We start from the raw sequence: 20100 nt of genomic DNA, 5'->3' as shown, positions 1-20100 counted from the left end.
TTGATTGAGGGATTCAAGAAAGTTTCTTGACTAGCAATCATGTACACTTCTAAAATACTTCTTTTGTTAACGTTTTATTACAAAGCGCAGGAATTTCTTTGGATTAACTTTATCATGACAGAGGGAAAAAAGAACTTCAGTAAGTTTCGATAACGAAACACAAGTTTCATCACCAAATAATTTGTATTCCTGTTCATTTGAGATGTTAAAAGAGCTGTTACCAAGAAAGGAGTATGTTGCCATAAATTCTTTGTTTCAAGAAAGTGCTGCCTCCTCTTTTAAATTAAGTTTCAATAGGGTGATTTTCGTTCTTAATTCTACTATTTTCTTCACAAGGAAAGAGTTTAACTCTCTGATTTTTCCATTGTGGTCATGTTAGGAATGACCAAACTAAAACATTTGAGGCAAATTTTGGATTTCTTTGGTATTTTGTGTTCTAAGATTTGTAATTTTTGTATTTTGATCTTTAAACGTGTCTCCTAATTCTTTGATCTATATAATTATGGTTGTTTCGTAAAAATTCTTTTTTTAGTAAATCGGAATACTATTTCAAGTATCAGAATTTATTCTTTTTCAAATTCTTCAAGATCTCTATGACTGAGGCTTCAATATCAACATTTTTAACGATATACTGAGTTGATAGCGTGTTTTCGATGATTCGACATCAAACAGGAAAATTAATCTGCTCTATATTGAGTATTAATTACTATTGAGAAGTGGCTTATTACAATAGCGAGTTTTTTGCTTCTGGGATTAAAATAATTATCGTCTCTCTGAAGTAGACTGACAAAATTTTACTGAAGGGGTTTTTTTGGTGTTACAATTTGGCAACCACCAGTTTTTTTCTGTCGATAATAATTTTAAATTTTAACTGGCTCTTTGTGCAATGACGACTTTGACCTTATCTGCCTCAGAAATATCTCTGAAAAATGTATTGAGTTTCCTTGAGTTTTTTTATCTGCGTCTCATCTTACTCGCATCCGAAAGACTGCGTTTTGCCATAAAAAAATCTGCATATTTAGTTCGAGTAGAATCGAAGAAAAGAAAAAAAAAATCACTTACCCACAGCAGTTAGGAATCTTAAGGAAAAGAAAGAAAGAAAAGAAAACAGCGTTGAAAAAATTTCTCACTTTGTAGCTGCTAATTTATGGGAGTTGCAACAAATATATCATAACTGCATGTAAAACCAATATTTCGGACCGTATTTTTCTAATATTCACTTTCCTCACCTTTTTTCACATGAATTCCATCAGTTTCTGGTCAAATTTTAATTTTATTTTCCAATATTTATTTATATCACTCAATACAATAGTCATCACTTATTTGTGCTGCCAAGGGAATTGATTGATTGACTGAACAGGGTTATGAGATTTTTTAATCACAGAGGTGCTCATTCCGTTCACTTCCTTTATTATCGAATCGTGACAGTCATCCCCATATTCTCATAAACGCTATCTAATGTCAAAAAAATCTCGAAAAAAAATGAAAATTTATTTATTTAAAAAGATTTTGTTTACGATTTCTTTGAATCTTCGAACTTTCTATGCCTAAAATTTTCTTGAACTCTTTTCTTAGATTTTTCTACTTTCTCGTATGCAAAACAGAGAAATTCGTATAGGCATATAGAGAAAGTACAATAATCGTCAAAAAATTATAACTCGAGATTTCGTTGAATCTCCACGTTTTATATACCTATACTCTTATATATACTATACTTATATCTCTTTGAGTTCGAAAAACACATTTTTGGAAAATGTCAATCTGTCAGTCTGTGACAAATATAATTAAAAAACGCTTTGATCTGGACGGATGAAATTTGGTTTATGGCCTTTATACCAAGATTGCAGATTTCTATCAAATTTTGAGCAAAATCTGTTCAGAGGAAGTTCAGGCTGTTCGAATATAATTTAACACGATAACTACAAAACGAAGAGAGCTAGATAGTGTACTACAAGTGTTACCGGAACGGTGATATGATTTCAATCATTTAAAATATCTGAATATTTCTAAGTTACCTTGCAAAAGAAATATATTTAATAAAAGTTAATTTTTTCCCAACATTTTTCTACAGTATTTCAACACTTTTTCTGTTGGTACAACAGTTTTTTTACATAAACCGCTTTTAGTCTGGAGGCGATAAAAAGTGCTTCATAAGGTGGTAACGACTGAGAAAGATAAAACAAACTATTGTAAATTTTTTCAAGCAATTTTGAACACATCACAAGTTTAACTTCGATTATTTCAGATTGTTTTTAATATTAGTAGACATGAAACTTAGTTTGACGAACAGGAATTTTTATAGAAACATATTTGTTATTTTTTTTGAAGAATAATTCTATAAGGATAGCTGAATGTCAGAAAAACTTTTATGAAAATTGAAGAGAAATGTTAAAAAGTTTGGAGAAGTATATAGTCAGATAAAGATATGATTTGTGCAAATGAGTGCCAGTTCATATTTGTATGGTTTTCTTAGCATGCAAGATATATGCCGCTTCGAGGCAACGCAATTCAAATCTGCACTAGGTCTTATTTTTATTTGGGCCGCCCCCAGTAGTGTACGTCTTGCTTTAATAAAAGCTTTAGTGTGCGGTTTTTACGCGTATGATTTGAAGTATATAAAGTAATTAAAAACGTATGAAATATTAGCTGAAAGAATTAAGGGATATCGCGCAAGATAATAATTGTGACAAGATGAAAGTTAAAAAAGAAATAAAATAAGAATTTTTTTAAAAAAAATCTAAATCAAATTTAATAACACGTAATTGAGAAAAAGTAAAAAAGTAGTGATTCAAATAATGACCTACTGTGTCGCTTTTTAACTCTGGGCTTAGCTTTAAAAAAAATCAAAATTAATTTATCAAAAAACTGCAGTCAAACAATTACAGTTTCATTACAAATAAAATGAATTAATTAATCAAAAATTTCAATCATTTAAAAAAATTTAAGCTCCCTATTTATTTTTTGAGGTATTTTTTTCTGTGTTTCATGTAGGAAAAATATCTGTTCATGTATTTTATGTAGATTTACTGAAGAACAGTTGAAAAATTAAAAGAAAAAAAAACCATCAAAAAATCCCATCACACACACACACACACACACACACACACACACACACACACACACACACACACACACACACACACACACACACACACACAAGCAGATTTTTGGAATGACAAATTTATTGTAATAATCCATCAAATGAATTAATTGGCGATATGCATAAATTCACTTAGATAATATTCCGCTACATTAAATCGTGGGTTCTACGACTCCCTTGATGAATTCTCCCTCTCTGAATACAAATCCGTTGTCATCAATTCTCGAGTTCAGTCCAGTACAAACGGAGCGGAAAAATAACATCTATCGTCATAACCACACGCATGGGTTTCCCGGAAGCAACGATAAATAAACGGAAGTTACTGAGTTCCCAATTACTCCGTATCGCCAGTGTGAACTGGCCTACGGTCAAAGCAATACTCATGACAAGTATCTTGCAGATAGTCAGAAGAAAAGGCTGGGATACAAATTAAGAAAAATGAGAGTTTTTTAAGTAAACAATGTTATACAAATTGCATACATTGAACCGATTGTATCATCTATTACCTACCGTGATTCTGTTATTGATGTTTGCGGTCTTCAGATTGACCGGTGAGTAACCGTTAACTTTCATTTATTTGATTTTGTAGGAGATTTTTAAATCAGAGCATATTTACTGCTAATTCAGTTAAAAATTTATATATTGAGAAAGAAGTGAATGCCTTAAATCTTAATTATGCCATGCTATAAGTTTTTTGTTTTGAGTGAATTAAATAAAAATAAGTTTACAAAAAAAATCAACAATTTTTTATTAAAATGAAAATTATAATACTAGATTTAGAAGATATAGATAGTAATTTATATTTATTTATTATTAATCGCTTAAATTAGACATCATATTTGCAAAGAAAAAATCTTTATCGGGTATCTATTGTTTTAATGATGATATTAGAATAGAAATATATTATTTTCCAAAAGTGACTGATAAAATGTGATATCATAGCTATTACTTTAATTTATAGCGATTATAATTTATAGATATTATAGCTATTACGTTATTTATAAAAATGTTATCATACTGTGATTTCATGTTACTAATTTTGAGTGATTTACTATTTTGATAGTTTACCTTATACTAATGCTATAAGGTAAACTATCAAAATATATCGCACGGAAATATATCGCATTCTTAAATCATAAATATACATTATTTTTGTATGAAATATACACATTAAAGTGTATAAACATGAATATATTCAATATTTTTGTACAACTTACAAATGAGGTTTATACAATTATTTTCTCTGAAAACTATTACTTAACTATCAAGAAAACTATTTTGTTTTTGAAATTGGTTTAATATTAATCATTGTTTGCCAAATTTATTTTGCATATGATAAAAGACTAAATTAATGATTATTTACTAACACTTCAAAATGATGATTATACTTCAAAGATTTGGGGGGGTGGGGGGGGTGATGGTATCTGGAAAAATTACGTAGATTCTGAGATTATTATTATTGTTCTAAAAGGAAAAAACTTGTCGATTATTTCAGAAAACATTTATTTAACTGTTGAGAAATTTTTTTCTCTTGTTGTTCTTATTTTATATTTTAATCACTGTTTATCATGTTCTGTATTTTGATTATAAAAAAAGTCTAAGTGTTAATGATTAATCATAAGCTTTCACAATTTTCACTTCTTTTTGAGAAGAAATTATAATTCTTTTTCGAGAAGGGGGGGGGGGGTGCCTGAAAAAATTTATTTTTTTAAGGTGTTGGAATTATATTTTGATTCTGTTTTTTTCCATAGAAATAGCTGTTTCAAAGAGTTTTGACTTTTTTGATTCTTTGAAATCCTTCACTAAATGTTTTCATCCTTAATTTATTTCGCGATTTCTAGTGGGTTTTTTTATCGTAAAATCTAGATTAAGATCTTATGCTGCAATGGTTTAACCTGATGAGATTTACAATATAACACAAAAAATTACATAAACTGAGAAAAATAATCAAAAGGTGCCAAAAAACATAAACATAAATATTTTTTTAAAAAAGTTTATAAATATATGCATAATGTAGGCAAATTTATATATGTACGATGCAAAAAAGTACAAGTTTACGTATGAATAATTTACATGCGTAATATGACTCAGAGCACAGTAAGAATTCCGTTGTCATTATTCACTGGAAATCAATAATTTACTCGACTAGGAAGTAATGGGACGACCAGTGTTAAAATGCAGCCAAATTTTTTGCATCCCAACAAAATGCAATGCTTTGTCACAATTTACAATTATTTTTATATCTGTTTTGTTGACTAAACTTTAAAAAAGTTCAGGTCCACAGATTTTGCATTTTAAAAAGAATTTTCAAGGAATTAAAATTTACTAATGCTAATTCTAATCTGTAAATGTCTAAAAAAAAAAAAAAAAAAAAAAAAAAGAGAGAGAGAGAGAGAGAATAAGTCAACTGAAAAATTGCTTAAAATATTTGAATGCAAACAATCTTATTTTAAGTTGAAGCCTCATATTTAAGTGACGAATAAACAAATTATTTCACTAGCATGACATATTTAGTTCAAAACTTTTGTTACATTGAATCAGAGTTAAAACCTTCTGGTTGGGAAAATAATTTTAACAGTTATTCTTCAGACGATACAAAATAAATGGGCAATGAATAGGGACTGCTCTTCCCTCCAACTTCTCATATTCTTTCACAATACTGCACGTTTATGTTTAGCATCGTGTCATAGAGAGATATGGAGCGTTTTATGTTTAGTATCGTGTCATAGAGAGGTATGGGGTACGCATTTCAGAACTGTACTTCATTCTTTCAAATATTTATTTAAAATTTAGCTCAGATTTATAATTTTTACGTAAAGATTAATTGATACACCTGGATTGTCCGGAATTAAAATCCTTTCAAGTATAATATTTTTAACGTAAATATTACTTTAAAATATGCAAAAATTCTTTAATAATCTAAAGCGTTTTTTAATTAATATTAAAATATCAATGGAATCAGACGATTTTTTTTTATAAACACCTATAGATAATTTTCTCCATAAGTTAGGTGTTAACATTTTTTATATTAGTACGGTAAATTTTGTTAAAAAATATTGAAGTAAAAGAAAGATTCTGCTTTCATTTCTTCTAAATTTGTTTTTAAGCATGTTTTAATCAATACTTTAAAGTCCATTAAATGCACTGTTTAAAGACGTATTAAAACAAAGAAATTTTAAAGTATAATAGTAGAGTAGTTCTAGGTATAAAAAAGGCAAATTTTGGTTCATTTCTAATTAATGGGATGTTTAATTAATGCTTGAATTGCGAAAAGTTGACAATATTTTATAATAAATATGCAGAATGTAGTCCAGTTCTGCCCATTGTTTTAGAAGAAGATGTGGAACATGCTTACATACTAATATACATACGTAGTCACAGTGTTAGGATTACATGACAAATTTCATTCATCTACTTAGTTGCGTTTTGAGTTATCAAATTTACACATTCAGGGATAGTTAGTCTACAGTCTTTCCTTTGACGAATTTTATTCAAACTTTGATACATGTCTATAATTTTTGCGCAAATATCAGATACCAAATTTCATCATTCTAACTAGTTCCGTTTTTGAGTTTTCGTATCCATACATACACAAGCAGCACATGTATTTTCCAAAAAATGTGTTTTTCGAACTCAATACATCAAAGAGGTGAGGACTCATCAAAATCTCGATGTCGAAATTTTTGACAGTTAAAATGCCTTCTTTGCTTACACGAAGAATTAAACAATTTCGACATATTTACTCTGAAATTCAGTTTTAATTCAATTTTGAAATAATTGATTCAAATAAAAGTGTAAGTTCGTTTTATACTATTTTCATATACTGTGTAGATGGTTTGAAATTTGTCATAGAAAATAACAGCATATTTAATCTTTACAACTATTATGAGGAAGGAAATAAAAATGATTCAGAAACAATTTTTCAGGTATATGTAACGATAATTCGTTATCATTCGCAGTCTCCTTAAAAATCAAAAATCAAAAATGCAATTATAGTATGTTTCAAGATTTGGTTACATAAATATTCTCTGAAATGTGATATTTTGATTTCTACTAATTAAATTAACGTCTCATTTTAAAATATGAAGGCTATCAGGGAAGGACCAAAGAATTTTGAGCTAAATGATGAATTTGACATTTGATAATGCACTCTTACTCTCTAGACTTCAAATTGTATCAAAGTGAGGAAGTTTGATTTAAGCCAACAGACTTGAGAAAAACTTGAACCACAAGAACATTTAGCATTTAATATCATTAGGTTTTGAACCTACGATTAGCATCCTATATATGGGGCACTGGTTCTTCAGAAACAAATCTGTCATTAAGCATAGAATATTTTACGAATTATTCTAAAATTCTATCTAGTTTATTCATTTACATTTTCATTCCCAGAATTTGTTCTATGTGTTTTCAACAACTATTTAAACACTACTACGTTTCTTCTTTCGTTTAATAAACTTTATATGGACATGAAATAAGATGATTTTGACAGGTTGCTATTCTATAATTTGATTATCCATTTCTGATTTCCACAAAAGAATTTCCTTCATTCATTCACTCCAAAAAGAACCAGCGATAAAGAAAATTAATTAATGTTAGAAAATTAATGCCACTCTTTAAATTTCTCTTTAAAAAAGTCCAATAACTTTGTCTTCGGCTCCTTGCATACCCTGTCTAAAATACAAATGGTCAGAGTTGAAAAGAGACGAAAAATTAAACAGTGATTAGAATACCGCCGAATATTGGTAGTATGCTTTTAAAAAGAAGGAAGAAAAAAAAAATCCTAAAAACGACAATTCTTGACCTTAAATAGATTAACATTAGGATGTTTTTGTCAATAAATAATATTATTACACTCTTAAACTACTTAAAATTTATCACTTATATGTTTTATGACTATGATCGAATTACTTGCGACGAAGCTAAAAATATATGGCACGCCAAAATTAAAGTAAAATTGTGGGTCTAGCGGCATTGCATGCAGTAGCAATTTGAGATTTTTCTGTTGTATGTTTGCGCATGTCAAGATTTCAATGCCTTAATTGGATTGAGTCTGTAAGTTTTTTGTCTTTGTTTTGAGTGGGGGCGTTTTTTTTGTATTGAGTATGCAGCTTAAGATTATATATTTGGATTTTATAGTACAGGGATGGCTTTTTAAAGGAATCTCTTGTCTATGTTAGTAAGTAAAGTAAAGTAACTAAGTAAGGTGGTTAAATGATCTCTTTGATATGTTTGTGCATTTCTATTATTGGAGTGAAGTTCTTTTAAATTTATGAATTGCATGCATATTTTTTTAACGGTTTGTGTCGGTTTTGTGCCTTGTTTTAGAATGTTTTACTGTTAATTTTTATAGATGTAAAAATATATACATTTTTTGGACCCACGGATGTATTTGGGACAAATGTGAATTCTCGAATGCCTATTATAAAAAAAATTGGACACATATTGTAAATAGTTTGTTTATACCTTTTAATCTGTATTTTTATATAGATGCCTAGGTGAGTTCCTGTTAATATTATTTTACTTATATTGTTATAATGTTTTTTATGCAACTTATTAATTTTTGTTAATACTTCCCACCACATTTATGGATACAGTTTATATAAGGAAGTTTGTTTCCTCATCGACTCGCTACAACTTTATGCTTGACAGGGTAGGTTGAGCTGGTAAGATTGTTAAATAAAAAAATGTCAAGAGAAGTTGAATATGAAATGGTTAATAGCGTGAAGCCGTTGAGTCAAGTCGAAGTGAAAAGCAAGAAATGACGTTCCATGGATTCTTCCAAACAGGTGCAGAGAGTAGCAATCTAAATTTTTTTCAGCAGTGAAGCTCATCCGTTGGGGCTCCAGAGCTGCAGAAGCCAAATGAAATATTTTTTTTAGGTTGCATTTTCGTTTTTTATCTGATTTACTAACTTTTCCACTCTCAGAGTTCGATGCTCTGTCCTTATTTTATTACACTGAGAGACTGATGATTATCGAAGATGAGGGGAAATAATAAAACGCAATGAGAAACCAGAAAATGAATGAATAAGCAAGAAAAATACAGTTTGGGATTATCCATCGGGCAGCTATTGAAAACCCATTCCGCACAGAACTGATGGACTAATTTGAAGATCACAGTTAACTAAATTTATATGCACCTCTTAAATTTATAAGCATCTAAGTTGCAATTCAAACAGATCCAGTTTCCAGAGCGGCAGCTCGTCCTATATGTTTATACTAAATGCCATTATCTAATTCTCCTCCGATAATTATTTTTGAATCTTTTTTATTTTAATAAGTTCTAATGATGTGAAGATTTTGCATTATCTCTACAGTGTTTTGAATGGGCATATTTCAACCCTAATCATATGATATATTCAACAAGAGAGATAAAAGCAAATAGTTAGAAATGTTTGCATCTAGAATTTGGAAATATGCAAAGAAAGAGTGAAAAAAAGGAAGAAACATCATGGAAAACTCTGCGAAATCCAGCTACGCTTTGTTCCTCACAAAATATGTTTTCCAAAGAGGCTAAGCCGATGAAGATTAATAAATGCTCCATTTATCATATTAAACCGCAGTTTTCCTCCATCCATGAGGGTAAAAAGAAGAAAGAAAAGAAATAACATAACAGAGACGGCAAATGAAGAAAAATGAAAGGAAATAATCTGTAAAAGGGAAATGAAATAAGGCGGAGGAAATAAATGCATAGTCTCGAGATAAAAAGCAAGGTGGAAATAAAGATAAAGCAAGTTCGTTAATTCTACGAAGATTATCAGTTACTATCAAAAGGAAACAAATTGATTGAAGTGCAAAAGATCTCTTTCTATCTCGTTATTAAACGGAGTGCAAAAATGTTCCATATTCCGTACTAATATCATGCCATCTATGCAAATGTTCCATGTTAAATCAGCTACGAAAAAAACCTTGCTTTGCGAATATGAGAGGTTCTTTTTACGTCTAAGACAAATCAAACCACAAGAAAAGATTAATTTGAAAATGAGTTAATTAGCAGCTTTTTTACGATCACTACATATTGTACCAACCATTTTTTATTTTCTTGTATATCAAGAGGTATAATCAACAAAATATTGGATCTCGAGATTGTCAGAAATTCATAAATATATAGCGTCAGAAATTCAAAGAATTTGATGTAGAAAATGTATAGTCCAACTATTGTTTTATTCCAACGCAATCACCTATAGTATTTGCTGTTCTCCTGTTATTGAGAAATTTCTTAAAAATCCAAAAGTCACCAGATACCACACAATAATACCTCAAAGATTTTGTGGAAAAATGACTCTCAGAAACTAATTTCACACGAAACAGCTTAGTTTTTTATTCTCATACTAATTTCGCCTGTTTGTAGAAATGACAGAAGTCTTGTATATTTTCACAGTTTCCCTTGTTTCAACTTTATTGTGAATGAAATAGTATACAAAGAAAATTTATTTTAGTCGTTATAATATTCAATTTCAAGATTTCGATGAGTTTTCACATTTCACCTTCTTGAATCTATCTCCGAAAAACAAAAATATTTTTGGAATTTTGACTGTCTGTGAACACAATAACTGAAAAATTGGCAAGCTACACCATTGTTATTTGATATGTTGTCTTCACATAAAAATTGATTTTTTTTTTTTTTTTTTTTTGTGAAATTTGGACGAATTTTGTCAAAGGAAAATTTTTCTGTCTATCCTCTGTGTGCAGGTGAGTACGATAGCTCGAAAACGTAGTGAGCTAGACGGATATAATTTGACATAACGTTTTATTTCTAGAATAGTAAATTTATATCATGCATTAATGTACAAAATCATATACTAATGGGTTATTTACTACTAGATTGATTGTCTGTTGGTCTGTCTATTCGTATATTTGTGAATGCAATAATTTAAAAACGCAGCAGGTTACACAAATGAAATTTCGTAAGTTGTCTTGCCTCCGAAAATTTTGAACACTATCAATCAAATAAAAGCGATGCTAAAGACATATTCGAATTTTTTCATTGTGTTATAAACTGAGCACAAATAGCACCTTATTTTGTAAATATAGTCCCGTTGGTTCTTAAACCTGGGTTGAAAGAGTGTCTATCTCTGATTCATCACAGTCCTGAATTGTAGAAGGTCTCTGTCTTCACTATAGATAATTTTAATTTTTCTCTTTGATTGTATCAACTCATTGCTGATTATTAATAAGTAGATAAGGGAGGAACTTCTTCAGTATTTCCTTCATAGAAAGACGTTAAGTAAGAGTATAGATAGGGCTGCCATATTAAAATTTCTGTTCGAGAGCATTTCTTGTATTTCTGAAGGTTTAATTTCCTTTTATTGATTCAAGGTCTATTTTTATTTTGCCAAACAAAAAAATAATAATTTGTGAAAAAATGTCACTTTGTCAAGCAATAACAGACAATTAATTTTGAAATGAGAAGATTCATGAAGATATTAAATAAATTACGAATTCGATTAACTGGTCGGTAACATTCACGTTAATAAAACCCTTACAGTAAAATTGTGCGAATTTATGTCAAGTATAAATAAAGACTTTACAAATTTATTGTTCATTATTATTCATTAAGCATTTTAAAAGATGATTATAAGTATATTTAAAAACCAATGGGAGTGATGTTTCCGAAATTCTTTCGAATACTCTCCTATAAAGATCTTATCCTTCTTCCCCGGCATAAAATTATGGACTTTGGGTAAGGCCGCGAATGATTTGCATGGTATTAGTGAACGCTAGTTATGAAATATAATATAGAACACTAGTTATGAAATATAATATAGAACGCTAGTTATGAAATATGATATAGAACGCTAGTTATGAATATAATATAGGCGTGAATATAGCATTTTTATTGAATCTAGCGTGCGAATATGAATTTGGAAGTCTTTTTTTCTGACAGATTGCAATGTAAACCTGATATGGAACCATAATTATAGTATCAAAATCGCATTCCAAATTTTATTTAACTCATTGCGTTTACATACACGCGAAAATGCCGATAATAAAACGGCCAATTCTTTAATAGACCTCGTTTAAATTTTGAAGAAAGTCTACAATTTAATCCTTAAACTTGAGAACCAAATTTTATCTCTCTGGTTCTTTACATTTTGTAATTATCGAGTTCATTTATACTCAAACAACCACCCAGCCAAATTTCCTCTCAATGGATTTCGTTCAAAATTTGATAGAAAGGTACAAATTTGGTTTAAAATCTAAGTACTAAATTCCATCCGTCTGGCTTAAAGCGTTTTCGAGTTATCGTGCTCACAGACAGACAGACAAATAAACGGACAAACAGACAAGATGCCAAAAATATGTTTTTTCGAAAACAGGGATGTGTGAAACATGGAGATTCGTCAAAATCTTGAGTTCAATCTTTTTAACGATTACGATAGTTTGTTTTTACTTCGTATACGAGAAAGTTAAAAGGAAGGTGAGTTGCAGGGTCCTAGAAGTCTCAATATTCAGTGAAAACCTAAAGCATGTCAAAACTAATTTATTTCAAAATTATTTCTTAAAATATTTTACACCAATTAGTATGCTTCTGCTAACAATTTAAGGAGTCCTACAGCAGGTGTGGGGTAAAAATTTGGAGGGGGATGAGCCGGAACAGAACAACGAAGTCTATCACAAAATAGCCCTGGTGTTGTTTCAAACCGGAGAAAAAAACTAAACTAAACTAAAAATCAAACAATTTACAACATTACGAGAATTTAAGCACTTCGGTTTGAAATCCATATATGATAATATTAGAGTTTTGCAAGTGTTAATACATCAAAGGTTTTCTTCTGTTAATTTGCGAATAAAACAGGAATTTACAGAGGAAGCGTAAATTCGTTATAGAGTATTCTAGTAAATATTTTATTCCCCATCAGTTCGTTAATTAGATGCACAAAGTACCGTGAAAGTAAAAAACGGTAAGTTGAAATTGGGGAAGAGATGTATAAAATATCCTTAGAAGTGGTACCGTTTTATTATGGACTGAATTCAGATAAGGCCGACAAGTCGTGCAGTTTGAAGCAATGTCAATCATAAGATACGTATAAGCTTGTTTAAGCTTGATTTTGAAGATTTGTGATACTGTTGAGATAAATAAAATCTTCGTACAGTAAAAATAAAAATTACTAATCCATAAATGAGCTTTATAACAAACAGGAAATAAAAGAAAACAACAGATTTGCATGATAATGAATTAATAACGTGACATGAACGATTAACATAAAATCAATGTTTTTTCGAACAACTAAATATTTCCATTGCAATCTTTGGTAAACCATCCTCATTGGGATCCCAATTCAGAAAATATAACCAAATGACAGTCATATGGAGCCTCGATTATTTACCTAATGCACTAGAACGACAACAACAACAACAACAAAAAGCTATCAAACAAGAGCAATAAATGCATAAGGCTGGATTAATGACAGAAGGTACCAATTTATCGTATATTAATTTGATATTCTTATTATTGTTCTTATATTTGGTTGTTTCTCAATCAAGAATTGTAATAAGACGAATCTAATGCAAAAAAAATAAAAAAAATTAAAGAACTTAGTGCAATTAACTAGAATAAGTGATACAATTTGCAATAATTTGTTCTAGTGACAGACAACCTACTCATTTTTTAATTATATGTGTAGTGTTAAGAAAAATTTTTATATTAAAAATTTGTTTAATTTTATTTATTTATATTTCAATTCTTTTAAAGATATTAGTAACACAAGGATTTTGCCTTGAAGTTTAAGTCTATTTCTAATATTCTGCAAGATTAAGGGCTAGAAGCTCTTTTAGATAGGATTTAGCATATTCTGGGTTCTCCCTTTCATTTATATGAATTTACAATTTTTTGTTTATTTTTAACTCTGTGTTTCTTTGTTGGTCGGCTCTTTTCAAATCTTAGGATAGGTAAGGCCGTCATGGTTTTAAATTAAATACGATCAGCTGCTCTTTCTTGAAGCTTAATAGGAGGTAATTGGGATCTGGTGGATGATAAGATATATGTTTCGTTGACAGAAGGTCGTTTCGAATTCAACGGACTATATTTGAATCTCATTTCGAGTGAGAATCCATTGGATGATTGGCATTTTCATGTTAAATACCTGAAGAAACCCCCTCCAGTTACATAAATGAGTGGCACTTTAGAGAGTCAGGTGTTAGATCGGCTGCCACTTTCGTCTTCCAATCTTAGCCGAACATTTAAAAAATCCTCTCTAATTACAATTTTCTTAAAGTGAGAGAGACGATACTTTTCAGATCAAAACATTCAAAAGCTTTCACTAATGCATATATAAAATAACTAAGTCATCATTCCTTCTTCAGAAGCTTTAGTAATAAATATAATTTGGAGCTATTTTACCAGTTTTTTAAGGGCAATGGCGAACCACTGAATTTGGAAATAAAAAGTTAGGGGTTAAAATCATACGAAATTCATCATCGTTTCCTCCATTTCCGCGGTCTGAAATGAAAGACGGAAAAGCGCTTACATTTGTGATTTGAAATTCATGCAATAATCAGAACTTAAATGATTACCTCATCTAAAAGTGGATGATATTTGATAAACATATATTGAGAAGGAAGGATATGGTTAAAGTAGAGGGCAATGATGTCAAGCTGTTGTGAAATTTATTAAATTCTGTTATATTAAATTTCTATATATTTAATGCCTGTCATTTACTTATCGCTTCAACCAAGCTTATATGATGAGGAAGAAAAGTAATCTTTCTGTTATACAGTGTGAAATTCATTTAACTTACAACTTTGGAATGAAATAATTCCTCAGCGTCTCATCAGATGTCTCTAGAAATGCGTGCAATAGAAAAGGGTTTAAAGAAGATTGTTTGAAGTCACTTCCACTTGTTTTTTCAAAATGTCTATCAAACCTTCTTATTCAACCGAAAATCGTATTTTCATTGAAAAAATAGGTATATATGTGATGAAACAGTAACATTATTTCGACGATCTTCAAAATTCAAAAACTCATCTTAGCCCTTAATAATGAGTATGAAATGCCATTTACCACTTATAAACACCCAATATATTTGCCACCTTATTCACTATAACGTTAATCCATGGATTTTCTTTCTTTTAGATTATATGAAAATTTTGATTAACAAGAAAAAAAAAGCCGAATGACATCATTAAACTATAAAATGCCATAACTGACTCATTTTCAGTCATAAAAAATATACCATCAGAATTTTTATATCACATTATAATTTTGTGTTATTCTGAAGCTTCTTACTTTCAAAACTTTATACTTAACCTTCCATGTTCTTTTTAATAAAATAAAATTAAAAAAGTAATTATTTTCTTCTAGAATAATTAAATGATTAGTTTTACTTATTTTATTGCCCGTGAAATAAATATATATATATATAATTGTATAAGATGATTTTTTTTCTCCAAAAAATTAACTTGCGCCGTTTTACAAATGTGTAAATATTATTATTAATAACTTTTTCAGTAATCTAAATCAAGTAATGTCAAAATAATGCTCCATCTAAAATAGTATCTGAAAATTTATATCCGAGTAACAGTTATAAAAAAAGTGCCATTTAGGAGCATATTATGGGGATGTATTATCATGAAAATTAAAAGTGTCTTTATATTATTTATTATTACATGGTATGATGGAATACATTTAATTATCTTATAAAACCATGTTACAATTATGCATTTATCATCTTCCAAATACATAATTAAAATATTTAATGTATTAAGTATGCAAATGCAGTTAATAAACAATTTTTCCAATCTTATTAGCATAGATATTTTCATTCAAAATTCATAGTTTTCAAAATAATATGAAGAGAGGTCCATATGCTTTAAAAAAATTTTGGTCTATTATTTTTTAAATGAAACGTTTTTTATTGTTTATTCCAAAACATAAAGAAATTGTAATTTACATTCTAGATATGTTTTATAAACTATAAACTATGTCCCATTTTTTGATAAGCCGAACAGATGAATTTATTTTAAATGTGTTATAAAATCATATTTTTCAATTAAATGAAAGCATCAAATGAAGCTTTCATTTGTTCTTTGTACATTATTTTTTCAAAAACACCAATGGATATTCCGCAAGTCTTAAATGATCAGATTTATTCTCTTTGCTTTATGATTAGTTTATAACAGTAATTTATCTTTATTACCGAGTCCATAGTTGCAGTTTTTCTAATAATAAATTTCTCTCGGCATAATGACTTTTGGGCTTCCGGGTTAACCCAGCTGTTTGGAAATGAATCATCATCACCGTATAAAAGCTATAAATTAATTAACTTTTTGTAATTTAAGTAGTATTCGAAAAATCGGTCTTCAATCGCAGAGGTAGCAAAACAAAAATTAAATCGTAATACCGAAAATTGAAAGGATTATTGCTTTAAATATACCTCGTATATTAATTTAATCCGCTAATAAACAGCTGAAACTTGACTACATTTATAATAAAGACAGTAGTTTTTGGTGTTTAGACAATAAGGGAATATATTCACGTGACGTCATAAACAAATGACGAATGTAACTGCGCATGACTTCTAATATCTGATTGCCCATTGTTTTATGCTGTGATGTATCGTCACTTAAATTTTCTACTATAAGATGAGTGAAGTACAATGTATTTGGTGAGTGTCAGGAGAACATGAATCTACTTCTATTTGAATCAATCAGAGATCAACTGAAATAGATATCCATTGTCAAGATTCAGTCTAGGGTAGGGTACTGAATATTTGTGATTGTGGGCGTTTAAAATTCACAATCAAAAATATTCACGACAATCTGTATGGGGATATAAATCTGTAAGGGTATAGGAGAAATTATTTTATACCGTTTAGCCCGTTTTAAAAACGTGGTATATTACATTTTTTTATTTAAATAGTTATTACAAGAAATCGTCCTTGCCTAAACATTTGTCAAAAATCAACAAAGTTTGTTGAATTAATAATATAAAAATAATTAATTTATCTATTTATTGGAACATCGTAACCATTTTCGTACTTTCAAAACTATTTAGCCACATTCAAAATGGCTACGTGATTATACGAGGTATGGTTAGAAAATATCCACAAATATTATAATTCATTAATAATTATTTTTAACCTAATTTACTGCAATTCAAACTATGTATTTTATTTATAGCTATGAAGAAGTATTAATCTTATTTCAAACTTTTATACAATTCAATATAAAAAGTCAAAAATTCAAATTTAAGAAACTGGATTTTTGGGAAAACTTTCTTAATTTAACTTCAGTTAAAAAGCAACTGAAATTCAGCTGACAGAAATGACGGTACATTTAAGAAATTTTAGAGTGTTCAATTGTAATTTTTACATAAGATGCCCTAAATACCTGACTTTGAAATTAGAAATGAAAAAATCAGTTGTTTCTCACAAGCGCAATTAGGAATTATTTAATTTAATACAAATATTCATATTTTCACAAATATACAAAATGTTTATTTTGAATTTTTATATAATGTTTTGATAATAAATTGTCGCAAATTCTGTTCTTACATTTTCGTTGAAAACTGTGTCATAAGCCAAAAACATGCAGAAACAGTCGGGATTTTTTTAAATAAAAATATTATAATTTCCTGAATATACATTTTCTTCTTACGAAAATGCACATACGTATTGCAGACTAAAAACAAAACATTTGATGAATATATTTTGAGTTTTTAGTGAAATGAGGTGAGCCCAAATACTTTTCTTCTTTATCAATTTTTTGACGGTTCCATAAATTTCCTCGTGACCGAATTGTCACTGTAAAATTGTGAATTCAAGCAAGCCAAAAATATTAGAAAAATGAATAAAAAAGAAACTTTCCAGGAAAGGAATCAGCATCTAAATCACCAAAAACATACACAATAATTTCCTATACGTTTCCGTTTTATTTTCATCATTTTATTCACTATCACTAACGGAGTTTCAACATATTTTGAGCGTGACCTGTTGCTCTTCGTTGCCTGAAGTTCATTTAACTCAAAAAGGAAGCAGGGGTAAATGTTATTTTGAAGAAATAAGAATACATTCATTTAAAAATATGCGTTTGTTTATGCGAACTTCTTTTTGTCAAAATATTGATTCCAGTTTGCCTTTTGATTTACTCATAATTTTAATAAAATTCGTTTTAAATTCATCTTTTTAAATCAGCTTTACATCACATCTGTGGTTAGATAAGATGCTCACTATTTGATATAAATCAAGTTTTGAAGTTAACGTAGGGCCTTTTGGAAGCAGATTTCTTAATTCTGAATCGTGATCATCTGACGAGGATGACGCTTGAGCAGGCGCTACATTCTCAACGTTTTCATGTTTTCCGATGTTAACTAAAAATATTCTTTGACAAATGCACTTTTTTTTTACAAGGCTCTACTTTTTTTTTACAAGAGTAAAAGTATGCGCTTATAAAACAAGTTCGATAATTAGGTTAGTTTTGCCAGTGCGTTTGTAGCACCACGATCATTCTTGCTTTGAGATCTTATTAAATATATCCGATACTTAATTAATTCCTTAATTTAATTGGTTATGTCTCAGTTATAATATAACGCCTTCTTGCGCCTTCTGTTCTTCTGTTTCGAGTTGCTGTCGGTTCTGACTTCATAATTATGGATAATAAAGCGTTTTGTCACTGTGTAAGCCTGATTGACGACTTTCTTGAAACGGAAAATATTCAGTGCATGCTGTGGCCTGCTCATTCATTTAGTTTGAATCTTAACAAGAATATGTGTAATATACTCGGTAGGGAACTCGCAGCCCTACCAAATCCACCAAGCTCCATTTCCAGAGCTTGAAAAACGTCCTCATGACGTTTAGAACTCTTTGAACCCTCAACTCATTCATGTCATAGCTAGTATGAGAATCATTGTGCATAGTGCCTGATCGCCACACACCTTATTAAACTGTAACATCACTTTTTCATTTCATGTGTTTTTCTCTAAAGTGAGAACTCCTGTTAAGCCTAGTTTTTTTTCCAGTTTTCTTCTTTGCATAAGAAAAGTGATTGTTATCATTCTTTCGCATATCTTTCTTATTTTACACAATATTACACTCCCGCTAATCAGATTTCCTTCAGTATTCATAATATTACCAATTATGTTTAACTTTTGGACACTTTAATTTTTCGTATAATTGAGAATGATTTTTTTTTCCAAAAATCGATCTAATTTGAGATTTTAAACACTCATTTTATGATTCATGTTATCCTGGAGAAACTCTTTGTCTACTTTTTAAAAATAAACTAGAACATTTTTTTGAGAATTTCATAAGAGGCTTAGTAATTTTCCATTTAAGTGGCAAGTGGATAATCCTTTTTTTTTCAAATTAAAACTAATTAACAATTATTTCAGCTCAACCAGTCCCATGAGAAAGTTAAAATGGTCTTTTAATATTTTTAATTGAGTAAGAAACCTTGATTCCATCGATTTTAATAATATTAAAGACAGGTTTTCTTATAAACAAGAGGGGTATATTGATGAAAATAAAACTCACATTTATGCATAATTTATATAGTTTTTGTTCGTAAACTTTTTGTTGCATGTTGTTTTGCTTTTGTACCAATATTATTTTATTTACATTACATTCTTTGCTGCAAACATTTTTTATAAAGCTTTTTTTTATTGTAAAAGCTTTTGTGCCATTTTTTAGAGATATTTTTGATATTAGTGATATCAGTTACACGTTTCCATCGTAATTTTTTTTTCGTTATTTTTGTTTCAAGATTTAATTTTGTTATATTAATTTTTGCTATCGTAGTTTTTTTTTCACTTAAAACTGATCCCATTTTTTTTCATAAATGTTTTTATAACTTCCGATATTAGTAGGGATACTAATATCACTACTGTGATAGTGAGGGAAGATCGTCGAATCCTAATAAGATACCTATTAAAAAGATTGAATATTTCATTGGGTGTCACTCACACTTTGCCCACAGAAAAATTACTCATAGCAAGTGTTTATGAGCGGTGATTTCCGAAACTGCTCATCATTATCTTTCAAAGATCAACGTCACATGTGC

General features: G+C 29.3%; 1 protein-coding gene across 1 annotated transcript in view; it reads left to right on the top strand.

Annotated features, from left to right (window-relative positions):
* Nucleotides 1-3428: 3428 nt before the first annotated feature.
* LOC129958852 (uncharacterized) overlaps nucleotides 3429-20100 on the top strand; it is a gene marked incomplete in the record, with an annotated part of 40132 nt that continues 23460 nt past the window's right edge. Inside the window, 1 exon segment of the mRNA XM_056071572.1 lies at nucleotides 3429-3651. Within this exon segment, the coding sequence (XP_055927547.1) occupies nucleotides 3561-3651 (91 nt within the window).

Source organism: Argiope bruennichi, chromosome X1 (genome assembly GCF_947563725.1).
Source record: "Argiope bruennichi chromosome X1, qqArgBrue1.1, whole genome shotgun sequence".
In the NCBI taxonomy this organism is placed as follows: domain Eukaryota; kingdom Metazoa; phylum Arthropoda; class Arachnida; order Araneae; family Araneidae; genus Argiope; species Argiope bruennichi.
The sequence above is the reverse complement of the archived record's forward strand: the minus strand, read 5'-3'. Positions and strand labels throughout refer to the sequence as shown.